Here is a 21,819-nt window from a genome sequence, read left to right as displayed (position 1 = left end):
CAAAGCAAATAAGTAGTTAAAAAATACAGACATCAGTCTGAGACCATCATCATCAAAATTGATAAGATGAAAACAAACTATCAAATTAAATGTTACATAAAACAATTGAGTTTCATTATAAACAACATTGATTTGTCTAACATGGCAAAATAGTATTCATCTAAACCAGGTTTATAATCCTCCTTTGGCTCTACTTGAATATGTCAGGGTCAGCCACTCCCACGTGCATCTATGCCGCGCCAGTCCGCCCCCAGCCACGGGGCCCAGCAACACAGTTGAAATTTGCACGCTTCTTCCCCTCTTGCAACGCCGCTTTTTCGATGGTGGATGGGGAATCTTCCTCGAAGGAGGTAGCAGGTTAAAATTATGAATGAATACAGTGTTTCTACAGGATGTTGCCGGGTTATAGGCCAGGTTATCGGAGCCAAGTTATTATACGGCCATTTTGGAGCCAGGCAAGCTCCTTCCCCATGAAACGACAAGTTAACGTAGTCGCCTCCTCCTGCTTCCACAAAGTTTGCATGCTCCACAAAATCTTCAAATGCCTCAGTCACCATCTGCCTCGATTACGGCAACCCATTCTACAATGGCATCTCCATCCAGTTCCTCTGAAGACTCCAGACCATGCAGAATGCCGTGGCCAGACTCATCCTGGACCTCCCCAAATGAATCCACATAGCCCCCCACCTACGAGTCCTCCACTGGCTCCCCATCCAGGAAGGATGCCAGTTCAAGATCCTCACGCACACCTACATAGCCCTACAAAACCTAGGAGCTGCCTACTTCATCCATCGCCTTTCACCAACCCGCCAGACACTTATGCTCCTCCTCACTCACCCACGCACACATACATGCATCTGCCGCACCTGCAGCGGTGGCTGCTATTTCTCCTACATCGCAGCCAAGACCTGGAACAACCTCCCCCCTCCAGCTCTGTACGGCCCCCTCGCTGGCAGACTTAAGAAAGAAACTCGAGACCTGGCTCTTCGACGGAGGCACAGCTCCCAGATACCTCTAGGGGTGACAGAGTTGTGCTTTACAAATGCTGATTGATTGATAGATTGTTTTGATTAAAAGATGCCTCAGAGAAATTGTATTTAAAGTTGCACAATAGTTTAGCAAAAGGGTTTTCCTCAAGTTGCGATTTTGTTTGTTCATTTTACTTTGAAAGCAAACAATCAACATTGTTGCTTTCATGCTTCTTTATTTATCTGTGTATAATCGGGGAGCATTCTGCAACCAATATAAATAGCCTGAACTTGTTATATTTTGCAAATCTATACTTGTTTTGATATTGAAACCTCCGTCTATAATGTAAACGAAGCTTAGAGCTTACGTCATTTCATTAGAGTGAACATTCTAATAAACTCTTTGCATTAATGAACAAAACATACGCAATTCTGAACAAATTTTTACATATGGATACAACTCTTGTCTTAGTGATGAGCATTCCTCTTCTCACCACAATACTGTATTTCTTTAAACTGTCAACCTAATAGTTTATGCTGCATGGGTTTGGGCCTAGTCTTATTGACAGAATAAATATAAAAACCTCTTGTCCTGGACTCCAATCAATATGGAGTGGGCATCAGCCATAGTAAATCACGCCCCCTACTTTATACCTATATTATTGTCAGCCTTGCAATAATAGTTTTGGCTAAAAGTTTAGCTCCATTTGTTTCTATGCCAAGCCATGTAGTATCCCCATATACTCCGAGAAGCTTTGTAGTCTATCCGCTCTCTTGCATTCTCCTCAAGCAGCTAGTCTTTATGCCTGCCCCTCTTTATATCCTCTTCATCAGTGACTCTCTATGGATATAGGAGGGGGAAGTTGTGTGTCCAGTTACTTGCATCTGTATGGTTGTGTGGCAGGGAATTGTATCAAAACATTCTTCCTTCCACATTAGCTCTGTTTTCGGCCAGATGACATTGCAATGTTACTTAGTGAGCACAGCTCCCTAAACAGCCGAATGGAAGTTTTTCTCTTATCCACATTTTTGTTAGCGTGACTGTTGCCAACCTGTTTATAAAGTAATATAGCAAGCTCGCACACTCTGTTACCTATTATCACAGCTCCAATTATTAGCTTCCTAGTCCCTACGCCTTCAACATACACACACTAAACGATTAGTGCGGTCAAACTTAACATACAAGTAGGCTTCATTTGTTGTCAGGAAAAGCCTTACCATTAACATGCATTTTATTATTTTTGACTGCTCCATTGACGTCTGTTCCTGAATGTTTGTTCAAATTGTTAAACCAACTAGTGTATTTTCTCGCTCCCAATGGGCACACAAGATGCAGAACTTTTTTTTTTGTGTAAATATTTTTATTGAAGTTTGAACATAAAACAATACACATTGGCATCAGGTTCAGTAGAATACACATCCAGTGAGAGTGCCGCGGAACATTCATGACATTGTGAAAAGCAGAGAGCTCCATTTGGCTTCGCAAGACAGTATTCATCACATTTCGCCGACCAAGTACATCTCGTCTAATCGTGGTCACTGAGGTCTGAGTCTGATGTGTCGCTCGGGGGTTCACATATATTTCCTCTATAGGCATTCCACCCACCCCACACCCGGGTCCATTTTTTGGGGCAGCCTCTGTGAAGATAGACAGTTTTTTCGACCACCATTGTGGAGTCCATGTCTCGGGACCACTGGGCGAGGGTTGGAGTTTGGCTAGAGCCCCATTTTTGGGCTATATTGCGTTTCGCAAGCATAAGTCCCAGTGTTACCCAGAGTTGCGTGATCTTGTTGTGATCCGTCGGTTCCCAGACATTGAGGAGACATCTCCGTGGCTCCGGGAGTGTTTGGACCCCGGTCACTTGGGAGTGTGTTTGCAGAATTCCCTTCCAGTACAGAGTTATGGCCGGGCATTCCCACAGGGTATGTAGAAGGGTTCCCTCCATCCCACACTGCCTAAGACATAGCGGGGAGTCAGTTCGGTTAAGTTTAAATAGGAGTGTACGAGTGTAGTATGTGCGGTGCAGAATTTTAAGTTGGACCAGACGCAGTCTGGATGAGACGCCCACCTCCCTAGGGGAGGAAAGCGCCGCCTGCCAGTCCGCTTCATCGAATTCCCCCAGCTTGGCCTCCCATCGGTCTTTAAGGGCTGCGAATGGATCTGGCCGGTTGTTTATCAGTTTTCGGTATGTTAGGGAGGTCGCCCTCTGTGTCAGGTGTTCTGTGAGGAGCCGGTCCTCCAGAGGCGACGACTCCGGAAGTCGGGCTCCGGGCGGGATTGCCGCCTGGAGTGCGTGCCGGATTTGCATGTACCTGAACCCTTCGGTGGACGCCAGGTCGAAATCTGCTTGCAGTTGGGTAAATGTGACCATTTCTCCCTTCTTCCAAAGGTCACCCACCCTGTAGATGCCAATTAGGTCCCATTGATGGAACCCCTTGGTAGTGCGCAATACCCCCAACTGTTTCGCCTCCCACAACGGGGTAGCTTGGGTTATTTTCCCAGCCCAGCCCAGGGCTCGCTGCGCATCGAACCATAGCCGGAGGGTGTGTGCCGTGGGGCCCGGGGGGCAGCGACCCCTCTTGTGATTGGAGAGCGCTCCCATGACCCCTGCAGCCCCCAGCAGGTGTCGATCCATACGATATGCCGGGTCCTCCCCTGGCACATGCAACCACTGGTTGATCGCCGTAAGCTGCGATGCCCAATAGTACAGGCGCAAGTCTGGGAGGGCTATCCCACCGTCGTACCACCCCCTGGTGAGCTTGTGGAGTGCTATCCGCGGCGCCTTGTCCTCCCATAGTAGGCTGGTGACTTCCGCATTAACGGCGGCGAAATAAGATGGTGGCACCGGGAAGGGGATGTTTTGGAGTATATACAAAAATCTAGAGAGAGCCATCCTCTTGAAGAGGGCGGCCCTCCCCAGCAGTGTCAAGGGCAGGGTGCGCCAATGTTTGACATCGCTACGAAACCGATGCAGTGGCTTCGTCAGATTTTCAGCCACAAAACGGTCCCCATCAGCTGTAACATATATGCCCAGATACTTGAAACCGTCCGTCACCACCCGAATCTCACAACCCCGCGGGAGCCGAGGTGGGGAGCCGCGGAGCATGTAGACAATGGACTTTTCCCAGTTGATCTTGTAGCCAGATACCCTCCCGTATGATGCACATATATCCAGGAGACAAGCGATCGAGCGCGCAGGGAAGGCCAAGTATAGCACGATGTCGTCAGCATAGAGGGAAATGCGATCTTCCCACCCCGTTGTCCACCTTAGTCCCCGGATCACCGGGTCCTGCCGCAACCAGGCCGCAAGCGGCTCCAGCGCCAAAGCAAAAAGGAGTGGGGAAGGGGGGCAGCCCTGCCGCGTCCCCCGTCCCAACGGAAAGGGGTCTGAGATATGGCCATTGACCACCACCTGCGCCAGTGGCGCGGTATACAAAAGCTCAATCCATGCGCATATCTTGGGGCCGAGTCCCGCATGACGGAGGACAGCGAAGAGGAACGGCCATTCCACTCGGTCGAACGCCATCCGCGCATCCAATGAGAGGATGGCCGCGTCCTCCTCTATCGAGGTGCGGCGCTCGAGAATCCCGTGGAGCCGCCGTATATTTAAGGCGGTATTCCGGCGCGGCATAAATCCCGATTGATTCGGGTGTATTAGGGTCGCGAGATAGGGCTGCAGCCTGGTCGCCAGCACCTTTGCCAGAATCTTTGCCTCTGCATTAAGCAATGAGATTGGGCCATAGGAAGCGCACTCATGCGCTGGTTTGGTAGGCTTCGGAATCGCCACTATGGTAGCCACTCTCTGGTCCGGGGGGAGTATCCCTGCAGACAGGCTGTCGTTGTACATGGCTAGTAGATGTGGGACTACGTGGGCATCGTTCGACTTATAGAATTCCACCGGAATTCCGTTCGGGCCCATCGCCTTCCCGGCACGGAGAGAGAGTATTGCTAATGTGAGCTCTTCCGCCTTCAGGTCCGCCTCTAGGGCTTCTACTTCCGACGGGGCCAGCCGTGGCATCGCGATGTCCCGGAGAAAGGCCTCGTTTTTCGCCACCGTGGACGAGGCCTCCGGCGTATAGACCTTTTTGTAGTGAGCCGCTAGGGCCTCTACGATTTGCCGCGGCTCCGACGTGTAGTCACCCGAATCTAGCCTGATCCGCGCCACCCAACGCGCCGCCCGTTCCCGCCTTTCAAGCCAGGCCAGCAGTTTGCAGCGTGCTTGGCCTCCGCCTCTCTTACCCCCTGCTCGAGCCTAAGCACCTCAAGCTGCTGGGTCTTCTTATAGTCTGTAATCATTGAGATTGCTTGTCCACGAAGGACTGTTTTGTACGCCTCCCACAGAGTCGCAGGGCCCATCTCTGGGTCCATGTTTTCAGCGAAATAGTGTTTGGTTGTCGCCTGAAGGGCTTTGCGAATTGTGGGGATTTTGAGGTATCCCGGATGAATTGGGAATATCCTGCGGTTACGCGGGGTAGAAAGTGTAAATGTGATCACTACCGGGGAGTGGTCCGAGATGCCCCTAGGCAAATGGGCAACGTCGGTCATGCCCCTAAACCCTGCGGGTGACGTGAAGATCTAGTCTATGCGGGAGAGGGTGTTGTGAGCCCCTGAGTGGAAGGTGTATTGTCGGTCTTCGGGACAGTGAGCCCTCCAGGTGTCTATGAGGCCGAGTGCCTCCGTGAATTCGCGCAGTTTGGGGGTGGTGCCACCGTGGTCTCTGAAGGATGACCTGTCCAGTAGCGGGTCCATAGTTGCATTGAATGAGATCCCCTGGTGGTAGTCAGCAGGAATTGCCCTAAAGCCCGGAGTGTATCCTGGTGGAGTGTCGGTGGGATGTACACCGTTACCAAATTATACATTCTACCCTCCCATTGGCAGGTGAGCGCCGCAAAGCGGCCAAGTTCCTCCCTACGAGAGTCGACTAGAATCAGTGGGAAGCGCTTATTTACCAGTATGCCAACCCCTCGGGATCCAGTCGTGAACTCAGAATGTATCGCCATCTTAAATCCCCATCTGTCCAGTGCTTTCGTGGTCGAGCCTACCAGATGTGTTTCCTGTAGGAGTGTCACTGCCGGCCCCTTGCGCTTGAGATACTGTAAGACCAGCCCACGCTTAATCTGATCTCCCTACCCGTTCCCATTCCACGATAGGACATTAAGTGTGGCACTGTGTTGCTGTGTTTGTTCCTTCGTGGAGCTAACGGTGTCCTCCCAGATGTTGTTATGTGATCCCCTTGCCATGCAGGGTGGTGAAAAGTAGTCGTCTCCGCGCATCTCCCCTTGGAGCTCTAACAGGTCTGAGTTGCCAAGTCTGCCAATGTGTAGGAACGCAACCTAAAACAGAACACAAACCAAAATTCCCAAAACGCCCCTGTCCCCCCTCCCTCCTCCCTGCCTCCCTGCCCAGCGGATTTAAAACTACCCGCCACCCCAACTTAGCAGAGTGCTTAAGTCCCATAACTTTCTACTTGCGTGTGGGGGAATGGCTGCCCAGTGCCCCTCGTCCGATCCCCGCACCATGTGCGTGTCCATTAAAGAAACCGGTCAACAGCATGTTGCCAAGTTCATAGATTATGACTGCGACATCCCTTCAGTGTCCAAGGTTACTGCGAGTGTCCAAACCCCCGTGGCATCCGCCTCTTACCCGCTGCTGAAGTTCGCTCGTGCCATGGCGGCCCGGCTATGCAGTGCAGTGACAGTCTCCTGCGGTTCAGGGTCCTCCAGATTTTTCAGGGGAGGCAGAATGGCTTCGATGGGTGCGCCCCGCCCGGCCCGATGCCTCCGCCGGGCGCCAGCCCTCCAGCCACTCTGTGGCCTCCGTCGGCGTGGCAAAGAACCATGTGCGCCCCTCCGCCTCCACCCGCAGCTTTGCCGGGTAAAGCATCGCATATTTGAGTTTCTCGAGCGCGCAGCTCCGCTTTGACCGCGAGGAAGTCTCGGCGTTGCCGCAACACTGTCGCGGTGTAGTCCGGATAGAGGGTTACTGTGGAGTTGTCAACCCGCAGCGGGGGGGCAGTACGCGCCGCCTGAAGGCTAGCGTCTCTATCTCGGAAGTTAAAAATGCGGCCAGGATCGGGCACGGGGGGGGCCCCAGGCTTCGGCCTCCCCCCAGGCACCCGGTGCGCCCTTTCGACCGAGAAAAATTTGGAAAGTCCACGCGGCTGCAGCTGCTCCGTGATTAGCTTTTCCACGAAGAGGTCCAGTGCCGGCCCCCGCTCACTCTCAGGCACCCCCACGACACGCACATTGTTCCGTCTTGACCTTCCCTCCTGGTCATCGAGCTTGTCCATAAGCTGCTTTTGAACCCGTTCCAGCGACTGTATACGTTTCCTGCTCTCAGTCGCGTCCTTGGTAAGGGTGGCGGTCGTCGTCTCAACCTTGGACAGTCTCATGCTGATTTTGGCGACGTCGGCTCTCAGCAGCGTCACATCAGTGGATATTGTGCCGATAGAGGTTTGCATCTGAGTCAGTGTGGCCATAACATCTGCCAGGGTGATCTCTTTGGCCTTGTCAGGGGGGGGGAGGCAGTCCGGTCTTTCTGAAAGGCATACTTGTCAAGCCTGGCCTGCGCTCCACCACGCTGGCCCTTCCCCCCCCATGGTGGCCTGTGACGGACGGCCAGCGGGGGTGGGCGCCCGCCACGGAGGTGCAAAATTACTGTAGCTGGTCACCACAGGGCCCTGTATCAGCCCTCCTCCTGTCCCGGCAGCGTGTAGGCCTCTGACCCCTTGGTGGCTCCTTACCAGGGAAGTTGGCGCCCACCTCGCTCTGCCCGCGTCTGCAGCGTCAAGCCTTAGGCAAGGCCTGCGTCCTCCACTGCACAGCCACCCTCGACTCCAGGAGCTGCCGGGGGTCTCCCTCCTGGGGGCTGCGCCGTAGGTGTGTCACCTGCCTCCCGCCGCCGGCTGCTCCCCGCGCCGCAGACCGCTTCAAGTCCTCCTCGGCACCGCGCCGTTGCACCCGGTGGGTCGTCTCCGTCACTGAAATGGCGTCACGTCAGGCCAGCGTCGTTCCCCGCTGACGGGCCGACCCGGTCCTCGGCCCCTGCCTCCTGCCGGTATGCCTGACCCCGTCGTGGCGTGCCTCAGGTCTGGCCGCCCACGCCGCTGGCCGCTAGTCCGGCCCTCCTTGTACTGTGGAGGGTCAGGTGACTAGTACTCGAGGCCCCGGCGCCTCCGCCGCCGATAGGCCCTGCGCTCGCAGTGAGGCAGTCGGGCGGGCCAGATGCTGCGCTGCTCGCGCCACCCTCAGTCGTCAGAGCCTCGGGTGTTCAGGGGGCTCCGTCGCGTTAGTTTTGGCGGTTTACGGCCAGGATGGATGCCGGATAGTGGTGGGATCGGGTGCTGGGCTCCGGAGCCGCACTAGGTTGCGGCCATCTTCATCGGCTGCAAGCCACGCCCCCCCAAGATGCAGAACTTGACTTATTATTTTGTTTATGGGATATGAACAGATTCATACTTGGGATGACAACACGGTATTGAGTAAACATTTTGAATTTAACAAAGTATATTATCCTGCCTGTCCTTGGACCTGGGCTGGTGCAGTAGGACTGATAGTTACTCAGTCAGGAATATGAGTTTTCCATTAAATTGTCCTTTTTTTTTTTTTCTTTTTTTTTTTTTTTGAAAGAAACCTTTATTTCACTTCAAGGAGTTACAGACATGGGCCTACAACCCTTGGGCCGGCCGCTAATTAGCATGAGACGTATCATTCACCGTTATACAGATTGGTCAATCCGAGGAGCCCGTCAGTCCATCATGCTCCCAGTGAAGGCAGAAGCAATAGTTGAGTGACAATATTAAATACGGTTTCAGTTTTCAATTTAAAACTAAAAAACATTACACACAAGCAAGGCAATAGGCATTGTAAATGTCAGGACGCGCTCCCCAGGGTAGGGAATCAATGATCAGCGGCAAAGAAGGGAGGGGGGCACGGGAACAGAGGAAAAATCAAACTGTAACTCACTCGTAACCTAACAGACGAGGAATGCTCGGCTAGGGGGACAAAGAGGCATCCAATACAACAGCCAGAGGAGGGGCACAGATGTCTCCGCGATAAGCCTTCCACGGACCCCACACCCCAGTCCATTTCCTCGGCTTGCCTCTCGCTACATACACTGTCTTTTCTCTAAACATGCACCAATCCATATTCTCCTTCCACACCGAGACCGTGGGCGGCCTCTGGGAACCCCATAACTGGGCAATATTACGTTTAGCCACCATATTCCCCAAAGTCGCCCACCGCGTCTGTGTCACATTATAATCGTTTGGCTCCCACACGTTCAGCAAGCATCTCCTAGCTTCTGGAAGCAGAGCAACGTGAGTGACCTCTTCCATTACCGCATGCACCCAACGCCAAAAGAGCGCCACCTCAGGGCATTCCCATATAACGTGAAGGAAAGTACCCAGCGAACCACAGCCACGCTTACACATCCCATCCACGAAATTGTCCTTTCTAATTATTAAGGTGGCTAATATGATCTCTGAACATTATTTTAGAGCATTTGATGGGATAGTCAATAGATTTGTCTGAAATAACAAAAAGTAAAGAGAATGCAAGGGATATTTTGCTGAACTTCAAAGGACATTAGTAGGTTGCCCCAGTAAAAATGATGGTGGACAATCTGAGGGTCCTCTAAGCGGACAATGGACATGGCCCCCCCCCCCCCCCCCCCCACACAACCCTAGTTTGGGAAACGCACCCAGTTATATTTCCCCTGCCCAGAGATGAATGAAGATAGCAGGTTTGTGCAGAAAAATGGAGAACTGACTGGTGTCTCACACCCCTTCCTGTGGGCTAACCACGTTCATGGCATATTTAGAGTATAATAGACATGCTAGATAACTCACAGGAAATTCGGGAGCTAATCCAATTTCAGGTCCCCCTAATCAGCACACACACAACAGAGTATTTTATTATTTGGATTCTAGTTTAGAAAATATGGCGCGAAATAGTTATTTAGTCCTTGTCACTGGATACCGTGGTTGTGTGGTAAGTGGGACAGCACTTGGTAACCTGTTACTGGGCTTGGTCACTTAGTGACCTGTTACAGGGCAAGGTGGTATGGCAACAACACATCATAGAAAATGTTGCTGGTACTCAGAGGATGAACCTTTAGTGGATATTGTTATTGTGGTTGTGCACAATCAGTGTATATACGTCTGTGATAAAGCATTCTATGAGGTGCATCATATCGTTATGCCAATATGTACACAGAGATTGGTAGCAGTAAGGATCATTACGAAGGCGCTACACCCTGCAATATATTTAATCAGGTGTTATGTGTAGGTGACTTAATAAGGAAACAAATGTTTTCCAGCACCATGTAAAACACACTGTTACCATACATGTGGGATGGCTGGGTGGCTCCCTTTAACGTTAGAAGCTTGCTTTGGTCTCGTCGGACGTCAAGACTGGAAAAGTGAAAAGGCAACTGACATTATTATTGTTGTGGCGCTGTGGATATATATTGTTTCTAATAAAAGTATTTCTATTTTGTGTTTTCTGCTCCTGTTAGTGTTGTGCCTGCCCTTCAATTTTTTATTAGTTGAACCCGCTAAACTATAGAAGTGACTGCATGAATGGCTAGAGGGCATGGACCAGTTACAGGTACTGATGTCAAATCAGAAGTATAAGGTTGATGCTTGGGAAGTACCTGTGGGGATTTTTCAGTACTTTAATGAATAAGTGGTAATAAGAAACAGATTTTGTAGAAGAACTTCTAGCTATGAAATAGTATTGTCAGATAAAGAAATCAAGTACAAAACTTGGTGTTTACAGAGCAATGGTAGTTTGATTTTGGCTGGCGGCTCAGGGAAGATGAATGGGGACTATTCATAATTCTTTCTTTCTTGGCACCCTGCCATGCTCCTGACCCGATTTGGTTATTGGGTCTTGCCTGCAGACCGCTTTAGTATTTACTGGTAACAGAGCTATTGTGTCTAATATAGACTTAGAATGTGAATTTAATGAAGGGAAGATGGACTGTTGAGTAAAAGGAGAGGGCGTGCTTAATGTTGTGAAAAAGTATATTAATTTGTCGACAGAGATCCTTGAAGGTAATGTAGAAGAGATATTACTGGTTTGTAATATGTGATGAAAATCTGAAATTAAAGTAAAGTGGCTGTAGAGCTATTGATGACAAATACATTTAGCTTGTAGATATTTTAAAACAAAATATTCCTTCACCAAATGCAAAACTAGCGGTATTTTATAATTTTGGTTAAAACTGTTCATAGCAAATTAGTACCTGTGAAAGTCAAGAATATGGGATATCATGTCTATTTAGTAGAGTAGGACTTCATTTATTCATAAAAACTTTAATTCCCGTGTATATTTTGTTACTTTTTCTGATTTTTAATTTTTTATTTCTCAGGAAGTGACAGCGAGTAGTCGCCATTATGTGGACAGACTATTTGATCCGGATCCACAGAAGGTTCTGCAGGGTGTCATGTGAGTACTGCAATTTCAAAAGGTGAAGAAAAGGTTATGACCGCAAGAACTTTTGTTTTATTAACATTTGTCTGTGGCAGTTTGTAATTTAAGATCTTTCTTGCAAGGACTTTTTCCCACTTGTAAGCCACATCTTTCTGTAGAGTATTTTTTTACACTGACTAAAATATGCTAACTGCTCCCCCCATCTTGACCTCAATTCACATTGTTCTCTCACATCACCTCTGTTTTAGGTTTCAGTTTGTTTTATTGCTATTTTCCAAAAAAGGACAACATGATCTAAAGAAGAAACCATATAGAATCGCTGCCCTACTCTCCTCCGGACTGTAATAACGAGTTCCTTTTCTTCTCAGCTAAGCACACCAATGATGGCAAAGTTCAAACAATTGCAGAATCTGTGCATATTGGATGTGTCCTAAGTTCGGAGATAGTGCCCTTGGGCATATTGATCTCCCTGCAATCAGCTTAAAAGTATTCTAGGAGCAAGAATCACAGTGCTGAAAACAGTCTCTCCGTGCCTCCCCCCTTCACATCATGTGTAATTGTTCCCAACTCTAGCATATAACAGACTTATGAAGCTAATCTTGGATAAAGGTTGTCTGTGGCTTCCCTATCTAGCCAAGAGAATTTGCCTTGCAGTTAACAAAAATATATTTGCTAATATTGCGTCTTCTGTCGAGGTATCTTAGGAAAGTTTGGTATCCAGTGCAGTATGATGTCCGCAATTTCATGTATATGACAATCCCGTTTTAATGTCAGTTAGTGTTCCTGTCTTTTGACACTTTCTCCAGCATAGCATTGTTTTATTTGTATCTACTAAATATGTGTGCTGAGGAGTCCATTACTACTGGAGCAAGGTCTTACTTGCCGATTCTAGACCTTAAGTATATGCTATGTCCTTACGAATGCTTCTCAGTATCAGCTCACAGTGGTCTTAATAAAGTGACAGTCCTAACACTCCCAACCATCCTGATAAATTTATGTACAGCTATTGCTTTGAGAAGTATTTAGAAATCCAATGAGCATTGTCCATCATGTTTTGTAGCATCATTGGTCAAGTGATTATTTCCTTGAAATATAACCCAATGCCGGATTTATTTATATTGAGAACCTTTCCTTCTCCTTTAGCCCTTTAGTATTTCTGAATTTGTTCAAATGATTTTATTACTACCTTCTCAGACAAATCTCCAATTTTAGTACATCTTGCAGCCTTCTGTTTGCATAAAGATTCACTTTATTGGCCCTGCTTAATTTTAGATTGTGCAAAATCTGGGTTATATGGTGAGGGAAAGCTTGTGTTAACACTTAACCCGTCCCAGACCAGTAGTGTTGCCCTTGCGACTTGAGAGTTAATTGATCTGTCTCAGGTATAAAGTGTGAAATTTGAGGTTCATAGGCCTCGTTTCCTGGCTGATTTATATTCCATTCTTGCTAGAACCCTTAATTTCTTTGATTCCTCCACTAAGTTGGAACCCATTTGCTGAATTTGGTTCTGGAGAATTTGGTCAACTAGGGTCAGCAAGGTCTGAAATTGGAACATCGTCCTTGGTACAGGCCATCTTTACAGGTGCTATACGACCTGACCAAGATGTGATTATGTCAACTCTGTAGGTCTATTGTAAGCTCCTTAATTATTCAAAACAAGTTAGCAGTGTGCAATTTGTGGATAATCACTCTGAGGTGTACCTAGAGCTTGATCTCCAACTTCTCTTTGTTCATATTGGTCATCATCCATGTTGATTATTAATATTTTTATTATTTTTTTGGGAGGGATTTGATTGGGTACATTTGCTCTTGCTATTCAAGATCAGACAGAATGGATTCCCCAGGAACATATTTATTCAGCTTGCCAATGGTGACCTGTTCTTCATTTTTCTTCTGCATATGCTTCCACCCACACCCTTTGATTTTCTTCAGTGGGACTTAACTTTGGTTTCGACATCCACATGTGGTCACATGTCTGTTCATCTCTTCATCACCAATACTTCTTTTCTGGTGCAGATTACTTAACCCCCATGGTTGGAGAGGTAGAGACCTGGTCAGTCTGGCTATCAATTTCGGTCTTCTGTCCAGACATGCTGGTACTACTTACTTTCCCCTCGTTTCTGACTTCGATATGGATCGGTCATCCAAGGGTCCTTATTTTTCTGAGGAGAAGGAACACTTCCACAGGCTGAACTCTAGTCTAGGTGCCCTGTACCATGTCGATTGGATGAGATGAGATTAGAGTGAGCAAATAAGTAGCTTTTTGCGGGTTTCACTGGGAATGAGAAAGGCAAAGCGGTTGCCAAACATTCTGTTTAATAATGGGTCACTAATAGCATTAAGATCTGCTATGACTTGTTTGATATTTGTGCGCACTCTACGTGGGCTATGTCTTGATCGGAGGTGTCCAAGGGACTGAGATTTGCCAGGCAGTTAATTGGTCTTGTTATATATATTTGTAGGGCATCCACTTGGTCCTCATTATATACCTTTTGCCAAGCAATGTTGACTGGCAGATAAGGTGCAGAGCGTCTATACTAGGGCTGTGCTGTATGATGTCCTCGACTAATTGCCACTGCTGAGTTTCTCTCACAGTGGGTACTGCTATGGCCATGCTTAATAAAGTGTAGAATCTTCCGGAGGAAGCATCCATCAAGTGATCTTTCTTGCAGAGACTATATCTTCCTGAAGAATCATCACCTTACTCTCTCCTCTTCCGAAATAGTTTGTTTTTATTAGGTTTCAAGGTATACAACTTGTCTCTCTTGTTTTATTTTCTGCAGTTAAATTATTTTGGTTCCTCAACTTAAGCTTCTTTGGGCATAGAAATAGTAAGGGACTGGCACCAGTGAGCTAGACAATGATGTATATAGTCTGTTTTGTCACTTCTTGGGTGGGTGAAGCAACAACCGCCACCTTTTGGTGCCATATGGAAGTACTGAGACCTATTGCTAGAGATAACGTTTCTGGATCTAGTTTGGCACCTGCAGATCTTCATAGGAAAGGAATCTGCAGGAAGATAAAATATCTACCAGAAATATTGTTACCAAATGTGAGTATCTTTTTTTGTTATAAATAGACAAACCTGCCAGACAACAGGTAATATTTTTTTCGGGTTTTCTTCATCTTTTTTCCTTGAGCTCCACACACAGACCTCTTTTGAGATGTTTATTTTAGCTGGAACAATTTACAAGCTCACTGCCTGCTGCTGAAGGAACACACAATACTTAATCATTCAAGGTTGTTTAGTAATATAATGGCGTTTCCCCTTTGTCGACTAAAGGTCCTTATTATTTTATTAAGTTTGGGAAGGTTTCTAGAGGGAGCTTGATTTACGTAGTGTAAATTCTAAATGGTGACTGGTTTATATGAATGTATCTTATTTACTGCAACCCGTGGTGCCACTTCACCCCATGCTTCAGGCTTGAAATCTTTGCTGCTGAGTAGGCCTGTGCGGTAAATTCCATTCCACTCACGGAATTTGGGTTGTTTCGCGTTCCGCAGAGAACGCAGAATTGCCCAAAATTCAGCATTTCATCGGCTTCGTGGAATTTTTTTCTTGTTCTCACGAGATATTTCCCCCCGAGCACGCAAACCGCATTCGGGAACAGGAAAAAAGCATAGTGAACAAGCAATTCTGCGTGTTCGTGGAATTTCTGCATGCTCACGGACATTTTTTACTGTTTCGCGGAGCTTTGCGTAGCGCAACTACGCAAATTCCGCCCACCCCTACAAAGTTGCTGAGGTGTTTTAAGAACTGTTTTATTTCCCTTGTTATCCTTGGCGACAGACTACGTGTCAGTCTTCTATCAAATCAATACTTACAGATTTTTCATGATTCTTTCAGGCCTTTTAAACGGAGTGGTCCCTACGAAGATATTGCTCATTATTTGTCTGACTATGACCTAGAATAGAGCTCTGGTTTCACTGCCTACACTAATTCACATCTATATGCATTCTGAGTATTTTGAATTGAATAGTCCTTGCCGTCTCGCTTTCTGTAATGATTTGTAAATTTTAAACAAACTTTCGTATTTTATACTTGAACCTTGTAGAGTGAGGATTTCCTATTGAGGATATCCTATGTTGATTTTTTTCTGTGTGGGTTCTCTGGGGCGTCTTGGGCTCTCGTACTTGGGGATTCGCAAATAGTTCTGATCCATCTTCTCCGAGCTGAAAGGTCTGACATGTAAAACCCATTAGTATAATTTAAACTGTTCTTTACTGAAAGGGTTTTGCCAAGCAGATGTTCTCGTACACCTAGATATCGTCAACTTGTAGACCAGTCAGACTGATTGATGTCTTTGAATGAACAGAAAAGCTGTGTGACACGCTCAAAATAAATGGCCCCGTCTGTCTTCTCTCTTCATTCCTGGCCATATCCAAACATGTGCTCCTGTGCCTCTTTTATGAAATCACTCTGGAGAAGAATCTACACTTTAATACTGACGGAGCCTCCATTAAATAAGCTCTTTCTCTGAGTTCCTGGCCTGGAATCACAGCCTTCGTTGTGAGCACGTGTAGGTCTTGTGAAAGGCATTATGTTTCACACTGGGCTTGAGCTGCCTTCGATCAATGTCAGGATGTAGTAGATGGCTAAACTCTTGTTAATCTGTGCTGAAACATTTTCCAAGCTCTTCAGCTTTGTTTTTGGAACCCATTCTTTATTATTAAAATGTTCGTCATTGCGCATGACACGCACTGCATAATTAGGACAAATCAATCGTGATGCATTCTGTGGTTAATAAGATCTATTTGTCTGATCTTAAAATGGTAACTCCTCATATCTATGTTGAAAGATTCTGATTTGACTCTTTCCTTGCAAGCAGCCTGCATTGTTGCTTTTATTCTGTTCCCATTTTGTATTTTGATGTTACTTTAATATTGGAGGGATTCTTATTACTTCAGTGTTGATGGATATAGAGGCCCTGTCTCCCATGATTGTCAGTTTACATGTATTTACTTGTATGTTAATCTCGCACTTTTTTTCTCTGTTAAACATAGCAGTTTGTGTTTTATATGCAAAAAATTAAAATCTCATTAGGCCTGCTTGGAGAGAGCTCTGGCTTCTCCGTGGGACTGACACAACTCCCTAGGTGAGGTCACAGCTATAAACTTTCTTTGGGCTGAGAGCCCATTCTGTGGCGTCGACCCTGGCAACTAATACCAAAGGAAGCAGTGCCACCCTGAGTCTGTATCCAGGTAATATTTAAAACAAACCTAAAAGAAATAGCGAAACCATTCAAAGTAGTGAAGATGAGAAATAACTGACAGAAGGCACACAATAGTCTCCAAATGTGCCATCACAGCTGGCGGATATTTAAGGAATAGTAGTAAAGAAAGGATTCAGGAATTTCTTACAAACGCTGGTAGGCAAGAACGTATTATTTATCTCTGCCACTTCTATGTGGTAGAAGGTATGCAGCTTTATGAGAATCGTGCAGCTGGTGTCCTCCAGTGTAGGAATTAAGAAGGGCTAAGGATTATATCAGCAAATTCTGATAGGATTCAGCTAAGTAAATATTCGGATGCATTACTGACCGTGGCCTAGGAAGATTCTGTGCCATCACAGCTGGCGGATATTTAAGGAATAGTAGTAAAGAAAGGATTCAGGAATTTCTTACAAACGCTGGTAGGCAAGAACGTATTATTTATCTCTGCCACTTCTATGTGGTAGAAGGTATGCAGCTTTATGAGAATCGTGCAGCTGGTGTCCTCCAGTGTAGGAATTAAGAAGGGCTAAGGATTATATCAGCAAATTCTGATAGGATTCAGCTAAGTAAATATTCGGATGCATTACTGACCGTGGCCTAGGAAGATTCTGTTTACCATGTATGGCCTAGTTGTGTAATGGGGCATGAGGCATAGATTCCATTTATTAAGTACTGGCTACATTTACTGAACAGGTGTCATGGTAGTGGACAGCAGACACCAAGCCTGCCTGCTTAATGTACTGCAACTTTATGGAAAGAGTGAAATAAGGTAGTCCTCTCAGGGTCTCAGTACAGTCTTACGTAGTCCAGGAATTGAGTATAATCATAGGATGCAGAGAAGATTTATGTCTTTGAGACTGGTAGGAAGCTGGCAAAAACATTTTTGTCCACTCTTTCCTTGCGTCTCATGCTAGGAGAGTTTTCTCACTGAAAAAGTTAGTCTTTATGGTCACTTGTACATGAAAGCCATTACTCTCTGCAGAGAAAGAGACGCACCTACTTGTGTAATCAATTTGGTATGTGTGCATATTTTTGTGTGGGGAACTGGAATACTTATTCTCGGCTTTTTCGTTCTTTCGTCATCCTTTTAAATAAGATCGGTGAAAAAAAAGTTTCACAACTGTTCCAAAATTTATGTTTAAGGTAATCTGAAGCATAGTACAGTTGCATATGAATATGGAGAAAATAATACAGGAATTTTCAACGACAATTTTGCATTGAGGTAGTGTTAGATGATTAACATCAATGTACATTGTATAAAAACAGGCAACCTGTTGAATACATTAAGTAAAGGTAAAGTTAAGATTACAATATAAATTAATAAAATAATAAGGTATTAAAGACAAGCGAATTTCACCCTGTCAAGGTAGCCACACAGCCAACCACATTTGGTTAGCAGATAACCTTAGGCATGTCTTTTGTGATGGTTTGAAGAAAACAAAAATATATATATGAATGTATATAGTATTTCTGTGATGAAAGCCAAAAGGCAGGTGAGCGCTGTACACGGTCAAAGATGACCATAAAGTTAACAAGTGATATGAGAGGTAGTTGATTTGTACAAGTCACACTTGTGGAAGAGTCATTTGATGGGATGTGCCTCTTCGAGGGCAAGGTGGATGAAGCACTGGAGCTTTATAAAGCACAAAGAGCCACAGCTCTTTGCCTTCGTCTCCAGTCCATATAGAATGATACCAGGCTGTTGAGCATTTTTCACAACTTCTCCATCGGGTTCACGTTCCCACAATGTCAAACATGCTTAGGTGCTTTAGCAGCAGCAACACTGCCCCTTGGTTAGATGAAGGAAGAGGCTGACTCTCCAAAACTGTCCTCTCCCTCCCCCTCTGCATCTTCCTCACCATTTGGGAAGTCTTTATAGGTCATCTCTGATAGAGTATGCACCAGGTAAATCGCATAAGTTTTATGAAATTCATCCGCAAATCCATTGGTTCCCAGTAGACAGGGCGGTGATATTTCCTGCTCAACTGCAGGGAAGGGGTTCTAAATCTAGAAATGTCGGGATTGTGGTTTCCTCGATCCCCGGCGGGGAAAGGGGGCTGGGGAGGTAGCATAAAAATGTCTAGGACGACACAATGATCTTGTCTACTGATCTGTGAGTAGAGGAGGGTCAAGTCAATCTACTCTAGGAGGTTTGTCAGTTGGTGTGCTGAGCAGGGTATCGATTTTCCTTGAAGGTCCATCTTTCTGAGGTACTTTGATTTTCTCTTTTGCTGGTCCAGCAGAGCTGTGCGGGGACACTGGCAAGGGGTACATGGCAGGCCTATCTGCTTGCCTCTGCTTTTTAGACCAGCCATCTCTCCTCAAGTAACCAATATTGGTTAGATTTATAAATGGCATGATAAATCTATTCCAAACAACAACAAGCATTTGCAATGCAATAGATCTCGCTTCTGCGAGAGTTTGAGCTATTTGCATTGTAAATGACAATGGCTTTTATTTATGTGTTTTGCTTGCAAGAGGTGCTTAAACATGCACTCTGTACTTGTACCCTTTGCTTACGAGAAGCAAGGCTGGCAATAACTGCGCCTCTTTTACTGCCAGCCTTGCTTTTCGTAAGCAAGGACTATCTGTACAATGTGCGTGTTTACGCACCGTTTGCAGGTTTTCATAATACATAAATAAAAGGCATAGTCATTTACAATGCCAATAGCTTAAACTCGCGTAACTGCGAGACCTATTGCATTGCAAATGCTTGTTCTCTTTTGTGTGTGCATGGAAACATTTCGAACAAAGGGTAAAAAAACATAAATAACACCCTTTCAACAACGCACCCTACCAGTGTAACATGCTGCCCGTGTAGGCAAGAGCTGTAGCGCCCCACTTACAGGTAATAAGACCCATATGAATGTTCCAATACAATACACACTTACTGTTGATTTCGGCACTTCCATGCTCAACATTCAACATAGTAGAGGCACTATTGGGTGAAAAGTTGCAACTCTGTCTCATTTAAGAGAAATTAAACTCGGGAGCAGAATATCAATTGACAAAAAAAAAATTATATTTTAGCAAACGGTGGATGTTGAAGGTTTTAAAAATACATTCAATAAAATCAAAACTTTGCAGGTGAAAATTGCAAAAATTGCAATTGTAAATTATTATTACTGCTTTCAACTTCGCTATTTAATTAGTCAGTACTTGGTAGCAAGGTACTGTCCTTTCAAATCACCCGGTGAGGGTTTGTGGAAATTGTTGCCTTCTAAGAAAGTCAAATACTTGCCGGCAGGTCAAGTCATTGGCAGTAACTGTAGTTCGTTTTAGCAGCGAGTGTGCTCGGCAGGTGTATTCGTGCACATGGTGGATGCTATCTTATCTAAAAGGCCTAAATAGCTGCCTCACCTGGTGTTTCATGTCCAGCTGATCAGGTACACATGCCAGAGATGTGCTCGTGTTTCATCACCTTGTGCACAACAAAACCCAGGCCAGCATGTCTTTCGTGAAAGGCGTGGCGTTTCCAATGTGCAGTTTCAGAACGTAAATTAACCCCTTGTGGTGATGTGTGGTACTTGTTCAAGATTACGTTTGTTTTTTGTCGTTTTGTAAACCCCGAGCGTTTCCGAGTCTATTGTTCATAAACACCGTGGCAGTTAAAAGCAAGAACTGGCAATGCGAATAAATCTTGGCTTTGGGGTCCATGATTTTTAGTCCTGCTGCACAGCATTGCTTACCAAAAACAAGCTCCAGACGCACAGGGAAAGTTCTTACCTACTGAGGACATCCCGAGCTGAGCGTGCGTGCGCATTAAGAAAGCAAAACTGCTTAAGGCTTGCTACGACGTCAGTTGCGTGGGGCATGGGCGGGGCATGGAGCGCGCGGCCGGAGGTGTCCGGGGCTGAGGGAGCCCTGTGTGTTGGAGAAGCAAGGTGGGAGCCCACCCCGCAGAGGGAAGTCCGGCGGGACCCCACCCCGCAGAGGGAAGTCCGGCGGGAGCCCACCCCGCCTTCGTGAATGCCGCATGGTGCGGCTGGAGGAAGATTTCAGGCGGGGCTCCTGTGAGGAAGATGGAGCCCAGCGTGTTGCTGCGCCGGTGACCGGGTGAAGAGGCGAGTCCCCCCCGCCATTGAGGAGACCAGCCTGGGAGCAGCGCAGAGTCCCCACAAGAGCCGGTGAGTGGGGTTGAGCGGGAGACATGCTGGATGCCGTGCCTGGGCAGGACATGTGCACGCGTATGGTGCGAGCAGGAGTTGTGATAAAGACGCAAGCCGTACGCGTGCCCATCTCCTGCCTGTTAAGCTTTAGCACAGACAGTCGATGTGTACGGCTTGCGGCATTATTACAACTCCTGCTCGCACCATACGCGTGCACCTGTCCTGTCCCACTTCGCAATGCAAGTCGGCAACAATAGATCTTGCTGCATCGCTAGGCGAGACCTAAAAAAGGAGCTATTCCTAAAAGGATTACTGCTTTGTATTAGCTTGAAAAGGAAATAAATCCTTTTTAAGAAGATCCCTCAATCACCAACCAAGCGGGTGACAAGCTTTATCATAGGGTTCCCAACCGAGGGGCCGAATGCATCCCGGGTGTGCTGCGGTGCCCGATTACAGTGGAGCGTTTTTTTTGTGTGCAGAGTGAAAAGTGATTTAAGATTGTCTCTGTGCACTCAGAAATTTTAATGGTGGAGTCATAGGGCAAGATTTAAAAACGTTAGTGGATGTCTTCTATGGTGTAATTGTTCATAGACATCCATGGGGTTTTTTAGTGACAAGGTCTACATGTTTCAACCTTCTCATGCTTAGTCGCAAGGCTTTCTTCAGGACCAGTGAAGGTGTCGGTTAATTACAGGCACTGGGCATCCATTTGCATTCACATGCTTCTTTCAGGTTAAGATGGTCCTTAGGACAAAGCAACGTTTCTTCCTAAGGTGGTGGACTTGAAATAAGCTGTCAGCTTTTACATTGACTGCTGGAAAGACGCCAGGCCTGATGAGCAGCTGTTTGAAGGTTTCAATGGTAACAAGAAGGGCAAGGTGGTCAAGAAGATGACTATGTCCGCCTAGGTAGTTTTGTGCATCAAAATGTGCCAAGCCCTTGTGTAGAAAGAGCCACCTTAGGGACTTTGTGCACTTTCCATCAATGTGTTCCAGTTTCTGTGATCTGCAGAGCGTTGACTTTGGCTCTTATTCGCCCTTTTTACTATATGGTTTGGACTTTGAGGTGAGAAGGGATGGCCATTTTGCATGT

General features: G+C 46.5%; 1 protein-coding gene across 7 annotated transcripts in view; it reads left to right on the top strand.

Moving 5' to 3' along the window:
- Nucleotides 1-21,819, top strand: part of ARMC8 (armadillo repeat containing 8) — an 811,657-nt gene that overhangs the window by 39,716 nt on the left and 750,122 nt on the right. For all 7 annotated transcript variants that reach the window (XM_085648657.1, XM_085648654.1, XM_085648653.1 and 4 more), the window contains exon 2: nucleotides 11,344-11,420. Coding sequence is in view for 4 of the 7 variants with exons in the window: in XM_085648654.1 (XP_085504780.1) it covers nucleotides 11,344-11,420 (77 nt within the window). In the remaining 3 variants the exon portion in view is untranslated. The remainder of the gene's footprint in view (nucleotides 1-11,343; nucleotides 11,421-21,819) is intronic.

The sequence above is a fragment of the Triturus cristatus genome, chromosome 3_2 (genome assembly GCF_964204655.1).
Source record: "Triturus cristatus chromosome 3_2, aTriCri1.1, whole genome shotgun sequence".
Classification (NCBI taxonomy): Eukaryota; Metazoa; Chordata; class Amphibia; order Caudata; family Salamandridae; genus Triturus; species Triturus cristatus.
The sequence above is the reverse complement of the archived record's forward strand: the minus strand, read 5'-3'. Positions and strand labels throughout refer to the sequence as shown.